We start from the raw sequence: 16,313 nt of genomic DNA on the forward strand, positions 1-16,313 counted from the left end.
ACTGGGCATATACCCTGAGAAAACCATAATTCAAAAAGAGTCATGTACCAAAATATTCATTGCAGCTCTATTTACAATAGCCAGGACATGGAAGCAACCTAAGTGTCCATCAACAGATGAATGAATAAAGAAGATGTGGCACATATATACAATGGAATATTACTCAGCCATAAAAAGAAATGAAATTGAGTTATTTGTAGTGAGGTGGATGGACATAGAGTCTGTCATACAGAGTGAGGTAAGTCAGAAACAGAAAAACAAATACTGTATGCTAACACATATATATGGAATCTAAAAAAAAAAAAAAAAAGTCCTGAAGAACCTAGGGGCAAGATGGGAATAAAGACACAGACGTACTAGAGAATGTACTTGAGGATATGGGGAGGGGGAAGGGTAAGCTGGGACAAAGTGAGAGAGTGTCATGGACATATATACACTACCAAATGTAAAACAGCCGCATAGCACAGGGAGATCAGCTTGGTGCTTTGTGACCACCTAGAGGGGTGGGATAGGGAGGGTGGGAGGGAGGGAGATGCAAGAGGGAAGAGATATGGGGACATATGTATATGTATAAATGATTCACTTTGTTATAAAACAGAAACTAACATGCCATTGTAAAGCAATTATACTCCAATAAAGATGTTTTAAATAAATGAATAAATAACCATTATAAACGTTAGAATTTTGTATATGTTTTGACCCAGCAATAAAAAAATATATCAAAATTTGTATTTTATTTTGATCACCAACCAACATTATAAGTGACATTTTTTAGGCAAGAAAACATGCCCAATTCTATCTTCTTAAGAAGCTGTCACAGTGTAAAACACAGAAAGTACATGTGTACATATACACAGGAAAAAAGAAAAAAAACCAGCAAAGAGATTGACTGAATAATTGAGAGCAAAACTGCCTACTTTATCTCAGTCTAGAATATTTTTTTTCAGTCTAGAGTATTTTTAAATGAAATTAAGTAATAATGTCAACTGTTATGAAATTAAAAATCAGAGGTCAGACATGCAGAAGAATTCAAATAAGAATTAGGAAGTAAAAGATAAATTAAGTGAGCACATAGAAAGTAACTTATTTTTTCCATAAAAAATTTTTAATTTGGTTTTGAGGAAAGACTTTAATTTTACTTTTGTCAAATATGGATCCAGTTCATAGTTGGAATGTACCAATGCAGTGCATAAAACAAAAGTTCTGTATAAAAGGCCAATAAGATGTGTTACCATGTTTATTCCTGTTCCAGAGGATGTCTCACAACCTGCAAGACAAGCTGACATGTATGACAAACCATCGTTTCCACATACAGGGTCCCATATTTTAGTTGGACAGTTACAATCCATGTTGCAGTCAGCAAGGAGGACATTTCCCACATGTAAATCTTGTTGCACTCTGAAATGATTTAAAATAATGCCATGGATGTTGAAAGAATATTAGAGCATTTTCTTTTTCTTTTCAGCTCAGTTCCCAATTATATTTCTTCTACTCCCCAAAATAGAAGCAGAAATCTTCCAACTGTCAATGTATGGCTTGGATACTATAACTCTGCAAGAAAATACACCTTACTTTGGTGACCACAGCTAGTTTTTCAATGATGTCTTTCAGGTACGCAAAAGCCAATAAACAAGCATTACCTGAACACCTACTACATAGAAAGTATTTTTCCAGGTATTAATTAGAACTCAAAAATGAAGATGAACAAATCCTGGTGTTGGTCCACATGGTGGAAAATAACAAGAGAGATCATATTTTACAAAAACAATCTCAAGGGCTCAAAATCTGTAAGAGCAAAGTCTGTAAGTACAATTTATAATGTATATAATACATTTAGCTCCAGAAACATAACTACTTGAGTAAACAAATATATTCTCCTAGTATGAAAAGTGTTCAGTGATCATCAAGAAGACCAATGAGCAGCTATCCATAAACAAGACACCACTGTGAAAGTCCCAGAACACAGTTGTGAGGCTGAAGCACCTCCTGAGCCACAGAGACCAAGAAGGATGACCTTAGAAGGATAACAGGAGCAGTAACACTCTGAGCAGATTGCCCCTCCCCCAGGCTAGCACAACACCACATCAAGACAGCCCCCATAAGCCTATGGTTTTTCCAGTGGGAAAAGAAAGCCCAGTGCCCCCAGATTGTGGAATGCTTTCCAGGAGGCCCACTCAGATCTTTCCACAAGGGGATCACTGGGAGAATCTGTGAGGTTTGACCACTGGAGAAGGAGAGGGGGGAAGGACTTACAGCAACCAGCAGTCAGATCTTGGTAAACTGAATTCCTGCTTGCAGCAGTGTCCAAGCAGGGATCCCAGCTAGTGCCTCTGCCCATCTGCAGAGCTGAGTGGTGACCCCATCTGGCCAGAGAGCTCGGTTGGCAGTTCTGCCTGGCTTGGGTTCCCAGTCAATGGGCCACCCTGGCCATGGAGCTCCACCCAACTCCTAAGTATAGCCTCCAGTCCTACCCATCCAGAAAGCCTGGCCAGAGAGCCTGGGCAGCCACAGAGCCCATCCTACAGCCACAAAGACCCTGAATAGTCAAAGGAATCTTGAGAAAGAAGAATAAAGGTGTAAATATCACACTTCCTGGTTTCAAACCATATTACAAAGCTATTGTAATTAAAAGAGTATGGTATTGGCATAAAAACAGTCACATAGATCAATGGAACAGAACAGAAAGCCCAGAAAAAACCTATGCATGTATGTCAATTAATTTACAACAAAGGAGCCAGGAATATATACAATAGGGTTGGGAAAGTCTCTTCATAAATGGTGGTGGGAAAACCAGACAGCCACATGCAGAAGAATGAAACTGGATCCTTATCTTACACCATACACAAAAATCAACTCAAATTGATTAAGATTTAAATTTAAGACCAGAAACCATGAAACTCCTAGAAGAAAACATAAAGGGTAAGCTCCTTGACTCCAGTATTGGCAATGAGTTTTTTGGATTTGACAACAAAAGCACAAGTAACAAAAGGAAAAATAAATGAGTGGGATGATGTCAAACTAAAAAGCTGCTGCATGGAAAGTGAAACCATCAACGAAATGAAAAGGCAACCTATGAATGGAGAAAATAATTGCAAATCATATATCTGATTATAGGTTAATTTCCAAAATATAAAGAAATCATACAACTCAATAACAAAAACCAAATGATCTAATTTAGAAATGGGCAGAGGACCTGAATAGACATTTTTTCCAAAGAAGACATACAAACAGCCAAACAGGTAAATGAAAAGATGCTCAACATCACTAATTATCGGGGAAATGCAGATCAAAACCACAATGAGATATCACCTCACACCTATTAGGATGTTTAAAGGGATGTCTATTATCAAAAGGAAAGAGATAACAAATGCTGGCAAGAATGTAGAGAAAAGGGAAATCTTGTGCACTTTTGGTGGGAATGTAAATTGAGAGAGCCACTGTGGAAAACAGTATGGAGTGTCCTCAAGAAATTAAAAACAGAACTACTATATGATCCAGCAATTCCACTTCTGGGTATTTATCCAAAGGAATGAAAATAGACGATTGAAGAGATATCTCTCTTCCTGTGTTCATTGAAGCATTATTCACAGTAACCAAGACATAGAAATAACCTATGTGTGCATTGACAGATGAATGGATAAAGAAAATGTGGTATATGTATATATATATATACACACACACACAATATGGAATATCACCCACCATAGAAAAAGAAGGAAATCCTGCCATTTGCAACAATATGGATGAGGCTTGAGGGCTTTATGCAAAGTGAAGTAAGTCAGAAAGAGAAAGAAAAATGCTATATGATCTCACTTATTTGTGGAATCTAAAAAAACTGAACTCATGGAAACAGTAGATTGGTGATTGCTGGGAGGTAGGAAAAGGAATGGGGAAAGGTGGTCAAAGGAACAAGCTTGCAGAGACGAGGTGAATAAGTTCTGGGGATACGATGTACATCCTAGTGACTATGGTTAACAATACTGTATGTTTTAAAGTTCCCAAGAGAGTAGATCTTAGAAGTTACCATACACACACACAAAACTGTAAATATGTGAGGTGATGGATGTGTTAACTAACCTTATTGTGATAATCATTTTGCAATGTATAATGTGTCAAATCATCAGATTATACACCTTAAACCTACATGATGTTTTTTGTCAATTATATCTCTATAAAACCAGGGAAAAAACGTTTTTTAAAAGGGGTCTAACACAGAGAAAGACAAATATCATATGATATCACTAAGGTGGAATCTAAACAAAATGATACAAATGAACTTATTTACAAAACAGAAACAAACTCACAGATGAAGAAAACAAATTTATGGTTACCAAAGTGGAAAGAATGGAGGGATAAATTAGGAGTTTGAGATTAACAGATATACACTATAAAAAATAAATAGAATTATATAAAAAATGAATAGTTTATATAAAATAAACAACAAGAACTACTGTATAACACAGGGAACTATATTCAATATCTTGTAATAACCTATAATGGAAAAGAATCTGAAAAAGAATATATATATATATGTGTGTGTGTGTGTGTGTGTGTGTGTGTCTGTAACTGAATCACTTTGCTGTACACCTGAAACTAACACATTGTAAATCAACTATGCTTCAATTTAAAAACAGATCTAAAGGTCTAACAAGATTACTTTTCTTATGTTCAATGTAATATGATGAAAAGAACGCTAGCATGGGAGTCTAGAAACTGAATTAAAGTCCTGACTCATGACTAGATTATGCCTTTTTACATATATGCTCTGGGAATCAGGATAATTGGAGATGGAGATAATCTTTAAGATTTTACCAATTTTAAATTCTATTTTTATATATTGATGGAGTTGAAGAGGTTTTCCATGACCTCCCTTTGTCATTTAATCTCTCTGAATCTCAATTCTTCATCTGTAAAATGGAAATAACAACAGCTATCTTAAATGGAATTTGCAAGACTCAAATAAGATAATACATAAATTACTTTTATGATTATGTATTTAATATTATTCCAATTGTATAGTCCTTGATAATCTTAAAGGGACCATTTTAGGATGCTCTTCATTTCAACTAATCACTCTATTATCTAGATATGTCCTACAAATGACTTTTAAAAATTCATATCACTATGCAAAACCTTCCTGTGAACCCAGGTAACCCTCAAAATGCAAATCTAAAACCATTCAACAATATAGATATACCTATACAAATAAAATATACAGATTTATATAAACATCGATATATCATGTATTAGGATCCAGTTACGTTAAATTTAAGCCCATTGTGGAACCATATAAAGGTGATTGAGACTGTATAGTCAACTCTTAATTTTACCTATTTATGGTTGTATAAAATGTATGAATAACACATCCTAATACAACCTAAAACCATAACTAGTTTCTGTGATATTCATTTACTATCTACTAGGATATCACAAAGACAAACACACACACACACATACACACACACACATGCAATCATAAGCTCACTAACTCTGTGATATATTCCCAACCTCTTTAATAAGATGGAGAAAGACCACAAATTCCTGCCATTAACTCCAATTAGCAAATAATCTGGTCATTAGTAATCACTGTAGAAAATATGTTATTAACTTTTGAAAGAGTATGACATTCATTAGAAAACAACATACCCTTCATAAGAGGTGGTTATGCCAGCAACTGAAGAATTATCACAGATCATGAGAAAACACAAAAAATAGAGAAGATTCTCAATTAAAGATAACCAACATCCTATGTGGGCAGCTTGTATGACAGTAATCTTGAACTTCTTCATAATTAAACCACCAACTATATATCCAATGCATATTGGAGGTAAGTTATAAATACCTATAAATGCAAGTAAAATATTATGTACAAAGTGACTTAGCAAAGGAAAAAATATGATAACACATTTATCTAATATGTCTCACTTAAAAAACCATTTAGGTTCAACTCATAGTGAAGAAGTCTAATTTAAATTTATCCCCACTTAGTTATGTATTACATACAGAGAGATTTTTAAATGCCCCACAACACTGAAATATATTTTGGAAGACTTATCATTGTCATTCATTTAATTAATAGCAGTAATTTGTAAATTTCTTGTATGCAGGGATCATGGTCTATATCTCTTTCCTTCGGATCTAGGTAGAAGTGACAAGTCAAAGTCGACCAGTCATTTGTTGCTTTCCATTCTTTCGGGTGGGATTATATATATAATGATTTGTATATAATATATACAGTATTATATAATCATACATAGAATGATTTGTATGATTCAGCAGCTTTTTATTCCCACTCTGATTGTTAAGAATTTGACTCAGCTCAAGGTATTTTAGAGGTACTTTGCTGAGCCTGGGATTGTCAAGTGTCTTTACATTTCATGTCTTGCTGCTACTGACTAGCACTCTCCCTCCCCCAATCCTCCCCCCCAAAAAAGGAAAAAGAAAGGGAAAAGACAGCCCTAGGTTTCATCCTTACAGTGCCAGGGTCTGTTCACTGAATCACACTCTTGGGAGAGCTTGTTTAATATCCAATCTCAAGTCCCATTCCAGAGAGTCTAATTTAGTATATTTGAGATGGATCCCAGGTATCTGAACTTTTAACGAACACTCTAGGTGATGTGGGTACATGTAATCTGGAAATTCTCTTTTCAAAACAGTAAAAAAAGATCCCAGGAGAAACTCAGGGTGGAGTAGAACCACTGAGGTTAGTGTGGTTGCAGGAAAATCAGAATGTATGGGCTGCAGAGACATCTCAAAACACCAGGGGAGCCAGGGAACTAAGTTAGAAACCACGGAATTCATGAATTGGAGCCAAAAAAGTAAAACCTGGATGTGAAACAAAATTCCTGATGAGTTAACTCTGTCTTCCTTTTTACATAAATGAGTTACAAATCTGAAAATTGTATCTAACTTGTACATTCCCTAAACTTTCCACAAATATTTCAGATTTGCATTCTGACTACAAGAAGAGCCAAAGAAAGAAGAAAACCAGGATTTTCTGGCTTCTTCCCTTGCTTACCCTCTCTTGTTTTCCCTGGAGAGCAGATGGGGGGAGATTACCAGAGGCAAAAATATCCTAACAGATTTCAATTAAGGAGTTTCCTAGACCCATCATCACACTATTCACCATTTCGTGGGGGAAAAGGTGGGCTACAATTGCAGAGAAGAACAAACATACCAATGAGAAAGATTGCATCTGAAGCTGATTTTCCATAGTGCTGTTCCAGATATTTAGGCATGAAGGAGATCATATTGACAAATGCATTGAATTGCAGCACACTTACTAGTATGAAAAGCATATAAACTGGGTTGCACAAAAGACTTTTCATGAATGGTAAAAAATCTGAAAGGAAAGGATGACAACAGTGTCATACAAACTTGGCTTTGCATTTTATGACTGACTTTTTCTGAAACATCAACCTCCTCTCTAAAGTATGTTTTCCTGTTTTATAATGCACTTGCGTTTCTTGATTATTTTTGCCCCTTGAAAGCTAAAGTTGTATCATTGTTTTGGTAGCTTCTGCAAGACAGTGAGGCAGCTGAGTGGGAAGTGATCAGAACACAGTCGTTTTGCCTTCACTAAGTTACTAACATGTCTTAAGGAAAAAGTATAACTATTACATGACAAAAATATTGTCCGAGTTCACACCATTTCTTTCTTATCCTTCTCTTTTACTTGTACTAATATCCTCTCTTCTGTAGAGATCATCTAGAATGAAAGATGCTTGTTCTCCTGTTCTGTCCTCTAAAGCCAGGAAGGAAATCAATTTGATAAAGAAGTTCACACTCATATATTGATTAATCATTCCTGAACATTTAAAATGTAGTTAGATGTGGAAATTCATGACATGTAAATTTTCTCAAGTACTAGGCATTTCTTTGCTTCTAACGGTTCACAGTCTTTTAAAATACCAACCCCCAGGTCTCACTCCCTGAGATCCTGATTCATTTGCTATATACTAAAGACCATGTAAATGAGTTAACCAAATGTTTTCCTGTTTGTGTGGACAGACAAAGCTCGAGCCAAATTTGTGGCCAGCTCTAGCAAATGTTCTAGGTCACACTGTCTCCATTTTGGGTCAAAGTCTCACTTACAGTTTCTTTTCATTTTTCCTGTCTTCATGTTCTCTGTCTTGATTTCCTTACTTATTGTGTATTATCCTGGTTTGCTTAATAAACAGCCTAAAATCCAATCTAGCAAAGTATCAATCAGTAAACAACTTGGAAGAGGAGGAAGCACAGTTTAGTGCAAATAAATGAATTCTAGTTGCAGAATTCATATTTATGAATAAAGTACAAGGCAGAGAAGTGACTTGTGTTCACAGCTCTTTGGAGCTTTTGAGGTCACTCATGTTTGTTGACATACTGTCCTAATAGATGTGTCTCAGGAGTTTCAATTTCTTTTCTAGATGTCATGTACTAAGTTAAGCCCTTTCCTAGTTTATCTTGCAGACTATAAATGATATTCTGTGTTAAAATTCCCTACTAGTCCATACCGGCCCTTTGACAAGAGTTGTGAATATAATCGTAAGGACTCTGAGAATTTGTAAGATTCTGAATTGGCTCCTAATGATATGAGAAGTATTAAATTATGTTCAATTGTGGTTTAAGTGAATTTGTAACTGCTAAAAATTCTGTGCAAATTGATATTATAATTTACGGGTGATGGTAGCAGTGGCAACATCAACAATAATAATACTAGTAAGCAATAATAATAGTAATATGTGTCAGAACTCCTTTTACCTTCGCCCAACAACTTTATAATTATACATAGTATTTTATCCCTATCTTTGAGGTAAGGAAACTAAGCCCCCCCACCACCTTCCAAATGGACACTCTTTAAGAATTCCAAGGCCCAGGCCATACCTTATACTAATTAAATTAGACCTCTGGGTAATACTAGAAAATTTCCATGCATCAGTAATTTAAAAAATTCCCTAGGTGATTCCAATATGTGGCCAAGTTTGAGAACGAGTATTCCTGAATACTATACATAGATTATCTTACTTAGTTTCCCATAGATACACCTTCTGTAGATTACTATTTGAGCTTTTATTGAGGATCTATACCAAAAAAAAAAAAACCTGTTACATGAAATATGCTCCTGAATTTGCTGGAAAACAACTATGTGACTCAATATTACCTGTATTGTACATCATATAATTTTTTTCTTTTTTTTACAACTTGTTACTTGGGCAACAATTTCTCTTTAAGAATTGTTATCCTTTCCACTCTCAAATAGAGATAATTATATGACCTATAATTGAGGTGCCTTTTTTCTTTTCTGCCTTAACTTCCAAGAAGCTCACAGCTCAGCTAATACTTTTGGTTTCAGACCTATATGGTACTTATTTGGATTAGCGTATATTTTTTTCCTCCTTTTGTTCTTGGTTTGAGTTTCATTTTTAATTAGACCTATGCTCTCTGTAAAATAGATTTTTTAAGGCAGATGGGACCTTATTTATTTATTTATTTATTTGTTGAGTACCCAGATTGACATAAAATTTCATATAAATGCTGATCTAAGTCAGGTTCTAAACTATATCATTCACTCCCATGTGGTAGCATGCGAAAACATTATTGTAGTAGCACAGCTAGACATTATTGACTGCTGACTGTCAGTGACAAATTGTTTTAACTCAGCCTAGCATATTGTAATAGCCTAAGATACAGACACGACTATAGAAAATAAAAAGTAAATTGTAAAACATAAAATGTTTATATTTGCCTTTAGTGATTCCAGCCCTTTTCTTCCTGACTTCACTTTGTTTCTCTTCTTTGTCATTTTTAACGGTCTCAGCAATATCCTCTAGTCCTTCCTTTGGAAGTGTTTTGGGCAAAACAAAAAAAGGAATGGCAGTAAGCACATTTACTCCTGCACAAACCAAAAAGCCAAACCACCATGCACCAACCCAACGAGTATCAGTGGGGGTTATGGTCAGATCATCTGTAAAGAGATACACATATTTTTTATTAGCTTGAGTCATTATTTCCTTTATGAACTATAGAAAATTATTACAATTATAATTGTCAGGTTCTATCCAAGTACAGAATTTGCATATAACTCAGACATTGATAAAACTTGTCGACAATATGTGGTGTTACAATACTGTCTAGCAATAAGCTAGTTTGACTATCTGTCCTATCATGTAAGGAATTTATAAATAGGTACATATTAAAGAGCTACAAGTTCTATTTCATTATCCTCAAATGATTGCTTGATTTAAAAAGAATTCAAACCTATGTGCTTAAATCTTTTGAAAACAAGAAATATGATTAGTGCAGTAGAAAGAGCACTGGATTTTGAGGCAGAAGATCAGCACTGTATCTTGCTCTCCTGCTCACTGGTTTGAAATATTGAAAATTATTTAAACTCCTCAACTTCAATTTGGTCACCTGGAAAGTGGAGATTCTATCTAACTGAGGGTCAGGTAAAGTAACAATTAAATGTGATAACATACCTGATGTTGCTTTGTGTACTTTAGACACTGTATAAATAGATTTTATGGAGTTACCTGTGTTCACTGATCCAGTGTCAACATAAACATTTGCACAGAATGACGCTAATGAAAGTCCAATCAAAGGACCAATGATAGCTCCTGTTTCTATAAACCCTAGAAATAAAGGAAAATATGAAGTTATACACCCACATAAAGAGTTCTAATCCCATGAAGAGTCTGAAGATTGAATTGTTTTTACCTTAGATGTTTTTGCCTTATGTGTTCAATCTGTAAGAAAATTAAACTTGGTGTGCGTATAAGTAACAAGGATGTTTGTTTAAATGTTGAAACAGGAGCCTCCTAATTTGAAGCCACTTTCTCTAAGCCTCCAAATTCTCTTTCACACTCGGTTACAGTTAAAGATCTGCAGTTAGAAGCGACTGGCTGCAGCAGGGTGACCATAATGTGTGCAAATGCCCTTCTCCAAGATGAAAATATTCCTTTTCTCTTATGAAAGACTAACTTACTTAAAATTATCAGTGTGTATGTATGACTTCACTCCTTAATAATAATTTTGAAATAAAACTAAGGAAATGGGAATCGTTAAATTCTATTGGGCTTCCCTGGTGGCGCAGTGGTTGAGAGTCCGCCTGCCGATGCAGGGGACACGGGTTTGTGCCCTGGTCCGGGAAGATCCCACAGGCCGCGGAGCAGCTGGGCCCATGAGCCATGGCCACTGAGCCTGCGCGTCCGGAGCCTGTGCTCCTCAACGGGAGAGGCCACAACGGTGAGAGACCCGCATACCGCAAAAAAAAAAAAAAAAAAAAAAAAAAAATGAGATTAGTGGGATTGTCCCTATTATGATTCAAAGCCATTTTCTCTTGTGGTATTACAGACTGGTTAAAGTGATGGCCTTTTTCAGTGAGTTTTGTTGTGTCTTGTGAGTAAACTATTACTGTGTCTGATATTGGAATAGAATTATCACTACTGTATCATGGGTGGATATTTTGATTCTATGGTTCCTTCAGTATTACAGCTGGGATCTTACTATTGAGAAAGTCACAGTATAGAGCAAAATTCTTTTGTTGCCTTCTACAGTCATATTTTTGAGGATTTTTAAATAAATACTATGTTATGATAAATATCTTGTGGCATATTCCTCAGGAAAGCTTCACTCCCAAATCTACCACTTGATACAAAACTATACATTCATTTATTCTCTTAGTCTTGTCCCTTATGACTACCCCTTCTTGAGTTTTCTTCCTCTTACTCTATTCACTTAAGTAGAAGCATTCCCTAGTATTTTATCCTAGGGCTCCTCACTATGTAGCATCTGACCTCCTATGGCAACCCCATTTCTCCCTCTTGATTTTACTTTTTGTCTCTGTATAGAAGATTCTTAAATTTTATGTCCAGCTTTTATGTTCTCTCCTAAACTCCAGAGCCATACATGGAACTCTTTTCTTGATGTATAGTTAATTGACTTATAATTATTTAATTATACATGGATTATTAATTAATAATTATTACTTCAATTTTCAAATTTAAATATACACATATTTATCAGATTTTATTGATTTATAATTATGTACTTATTTACATACTAAACTTTATATGGACAATGTCTTATTCATCTTAATACATGTAGAGATTATCCATTGTTTCTATGTGTTATACACCCTAATATTTGTTGAAAAAAGAAATACATATTTTAACAAGGTGTTTGTTAATTTATTGCAGGTGAGCATTCTGTAATCTTTCAATATAAGTATGTGAATGGATTTCAAAGACTGAATAGAAAAACACTGAAAAAGATTATTGCAAAATCAGTGAGTCATCAAAATCACCCAAAGTTGCTTGGGATAATAATTCCTAAATATTTTAATCTCCTCATTACATGTAGCTCTGTTACTGTCTTCTCTCACCCACTTTGACTTTTCTGGTTTTAAAAAGATATTTCTACTTTAACAGAAAAATGTCCCTGTACTCAAAGTTATGATTTTATAACCAAAAACAGATGGAGTAACTAAGGAATATAAGCAAGTTATGCATAATAAATTAAGAATATTCAGTAGATTGTAAGACAACATACAAGGTGGATCTTAAGTTGCCTATTGTGGGAGATACTGATAGATTTTAGAAAATGAATTTTCAGGAAACATTACCAAAATTATGAAGACAGATATTTGTGAAAAATATGAAACAGCCTGGCTATTATAAAGAAATTGTGATAAAGAGAAACTATATAGGAAACTAAATAGATAAACTGAGTGTAGAGCTAGTAATAAGTGGAGAGCTCATATTTAATAGATAGAGTCAGTATGTTTCATCAACATTAAAGAGAAGATATTTAAAATAGTTAAGAAAAATTATACTGCAAGAATGTTTATAAGAAATTGATTATAAATACTACAGATAAAATGAGCAATATAGAAATTATAATAACATATACATGAAGTGATGAACACCTGAACAAAAATAGAAGTAATGAAAATAGTGAGAAATATGAGACATTTTGGAGAAAACATTGCTAAATCTCTTAACAGATTGGGTATAGAGTGGTGCCCAGCAAATGGAGGAGTCAAATAGAACTCCAGGGACACTAGTTTAATGGCATTTTCAATAGTAAAAAGCAGATTTAGCAAAGTGGCTTATTTGGAGTTAGCCCATAATTGCTCCATTCAACAAACTTTAAATGATGGCCAGTTGTGCCAAAGCACTGTTCATCATTCTGGAAATCACTAAGCATCCAAATAAATAGCTAATATCCATGCTCAAGGAGCTTACTGTCCTGAAAAAGAGACTAAGGCAGATTTTTTCCAACTCACCAATATATAAAGGAGAGTTTTCAGATTTGGCAAAATCCTCTATGTAGGAAATACCCAAAGGCATGATGGGAGTTTCACCAATTCCACGTATAATATTTCCAACTAGTACATACACCCACATTAATGATTTAACTTCCTTCACACATTCTGCATTAAAAGAAAAAAAGACATTACATTAGTGTTTTGGTAGTGAAATATTAGCAATACTTAATTCTAAGTTTTTGGTAGGTAAGCATTTCACAGTTCTTATGTGACCATGGCACCTGGCCAACAATTTACTATGCCAACAATGACTCACTGGGCCATCCCTCTTGCACTTTCTGACAGAGTACTTATGTATGGCCAACAATAAGTGGTACGCTGGAGCCAGTTCCTACTGGCTGGGGAGAGATGAGTATATACATCTCTTCCCAATTCAGTATTTAGTGATAACATGCTGGTAGTTTGATGAGAGTATTTACACCACAGAAATTGATAAACACTAAAAATCAAGGCTTTTTTTTATTTCCCTCCAGAGAGTTAGTTTACCAGCAACTACTAAACTTAGTTAGCTGTTATAAGTGTTACCCAATATATATACTAACTTTGGGGAGAGGAAAAAACACAAACATCTCTTCCTAGAATTGAGACTATATTTATAAGATTTATGTAAGAGGCTCACTGAGTTTTGAATTCTCTACAGTTCTAATTACTTTATAGAAATGAAAAATATTTAACTGAGTAGTAATCACATTTTCTCTATAGAGCCCACTGTATACTGTGATCACCAAATAACTTCTTTTTAAATTGAAGTACAGTGACTTACAATACTATATTAGTTTCAGGTGTACAACATAGTAATTTGATATTTTTATAGATTATACTCCATATAAAGTTATTATAAAACATTGGCAACATTCTCTGTGTTGTACATTACATCCTTTTATTTATTTTATACCTAGTAGTTTGTACCTCTTAATCCCCTCCTCCTGTTTCCCCCCCCCACCCTTCTCCCCACTGGTAATCACTAGTTTGTTCTCTGCATGTATGAGTCTGTTTCTGTTCTCTTATATTTATTCATTTGTTTCATTTTTTAGATTCAACATATAAGTCAAAACATACAGTATTTCTCTTTTTCTCACTTATTTCACTAAACATAATACCCTCCAGGTCCATCCATGTTGTTGCAAATGGCAAAATTTCATTCTTTTCTGTGGCTGAGTAATATATTCCACTGTGTATGTATTCACCACGTCTTCTTTATCCATTCATCCGTTGATGCACACTTAGGTTGCTTCCATATCTTGGCTATTGTAGATAATGCTACTATGAACATTGGGGTGCATGTATCTTTTTGAATTAGTGTTTTTGTTTTTTTCAGATATGTATATATATATATATATCCAGGAGTAGAATTTTTAGATCCTATGTTAGTTTTATTTTTAATCTTTTGAGGAGCCCCCATACTGTTTTTCATAGTGGCTGCACCAATTTAGATTCCTATCAGCAGCGTACAAGTGTTCCCTTTTCTCCACATCCTCACCGATATTTGTTATTTGTTACCTTTTTAAGGACAGCCATTCTGGCAGGTGTAAGATAATATCTCATTGTGGTTTTTGATTTGCATTTTCCCGATGATTAGTAAACTGCCACCCACAGATATGAGGGTCCTGAACACAGCTGAGTCTCAAAATTTCTTGTGAGGCTATCTCTCAATCATTCCCAGTCCAGAAAATCATAGTCTCCATTGCTGGGTATTCATATTTTTATCTATGATGAGCACAGTGTTTATGTCTATAGATCATAGGCAAACTCCAGGTTTCCTCTAGGGCAAAACTGAAAATATCAGGTGATTAAGGAATCAACACATTTCCCTGGAGATACACCCAACTGGGAAGGTTTTGTTTATCTACTACAATGCATATTAGGAAAAATAGGAAACAGGACCTGAGTCATTCTTTGGCAAAAGCCAACTCAAGGAGAGAACGCGGTCTATTGCTGATGTCACTGTTTTCTTTTGTTTCCCCAGGGGGTTCCTTTGATTTAGAGTTTCAGAGACAGCTATTCTTGTACTCATTTGAACTATTTTGATTCCCTCTTATTCCATGCTGGCAGTGAAATTCCCAGCCTAAGGAACCACCATAACTTCCACTAATATGAATCCAGCCTGAAAATGTGCCCATCACAGGAAAAGAAGTTGTGGTCTGAGGTAAATTAACAGGGTCACCTATAGACTAAGTATCACCAGATTATGCAGGTCCTTTAGCACATGAAGGACCAGAGGCAGGTATGTTGGTGCCTGGGACTGCAAGAACCTGGAAGAAACACCATTATTGTACACTATCGTGCTGGATTAGGAAGTAGTCTCTGGTAAAGAGGGACAACTGGGCAAAAAAGACAAGTTCCTAGTTCAGTAGAAAGAGACTAAAGTATTCAGAACTATAGCATATTTGCCTGCTTTGCCTGCTATAGAATATAAATAATATAACACAAATCTTTTGAACTTTGTTTCTACCTCTGTTTCCTATTTAGATAATTGTATAGACCAAATCATCAGTATAAACCCATCCTTCTAAGATGTTTTCGGCTAAGGAATTAATTTTACAGTGGCCCTTGGGTGGAAGTCTTTGACTGATTTTTTTTTTTGCGGTACACGGGCCTCTCACTGTCGTGGCCTCTCCCGCTGCAGAGCACAGGCTCCAGACGCGCAGGCTTAGCGGCCATGGCTCACGGCCCCAGCCGCTCCGCGGCATGTGGGATCTTCCCGGACCGGGGCACGAACCCGTGTCCCCTGCATCAGCAGGCGGGCTCTCAACCACTGCGCCACCAGGGAAGCCCCTTTGACTGATTTTTAAATAACCATTTTAAAGAACAGACAAGGCAGTCTTAATAGGTATATTCAAATATAAGAGGGATAACATTTTCTGTTATTAGCCATGCCTATTCTCCTCCGTGATCCTCTCTAAAATCCTTTAGAGGGGAAAAAATATCTTTTTGTTCCTCTAGCTTACTTAACCAAACCCAATAACTCATTTAAAGACCCTGCACAGAAAGTGTTCAGTTACAA

At 35.4% G+C, this 16,313-nt stretch overlaps 1 protein-coding gene across 2 annotated transcripts in view; it reads right to left on the reverse strand.

The window, feature by feature from the left end:
* The window catches only part of SLCO1A2 (solute carrier organic anion transporter family member 1A2), a 49,481-nt gene that overhangs the window by 21,901 nt on the left and 11,267 nt on the right, over positions 1–16,313 (reverse strand). For both annotated transcript variants that reach the window (XM_081250071.1, XM_081250072.1), the window contains 6 exons: positions 13,268–13,414; positions 10,515–10,613; positions 9,728–9,946; positions 7,178–7,342; positions 5,647–5,842; positions 1,233–1,398 (listed from right to left, as the gene is read on the reverse strand). In XM_081250071.1, coding sequence (XP_081106197.1) covers positions 1,233–1,398; positions 5,647–5,842; positions 7,178–7,342; positions 9,728–9,946; positions 10,515–10,613; positions 13,268–13,414 — 992 coding nt within the window. The remainder of the gene's footprint in view (positions 1–1,232; positions 1,399–5,646; positions 5,843–7,177; positions 7,343–9,727; positions 9,947–10,514; positions 10,614–13,267; positions 13,415–16,313) is intronic.

Source organism: Mesoplodon bidens, assembly GCF_964165515.1.
Source record: "Mesoplodon bidens genome assembly, chromosome: 11".
Classification (NCBI taxonomy): Eukaryota; Metazoa; Chordata; class Mammalia; order Artiodactyla; family Ziphiidae; genus Mesoplodon; species Mesoplodon bidens.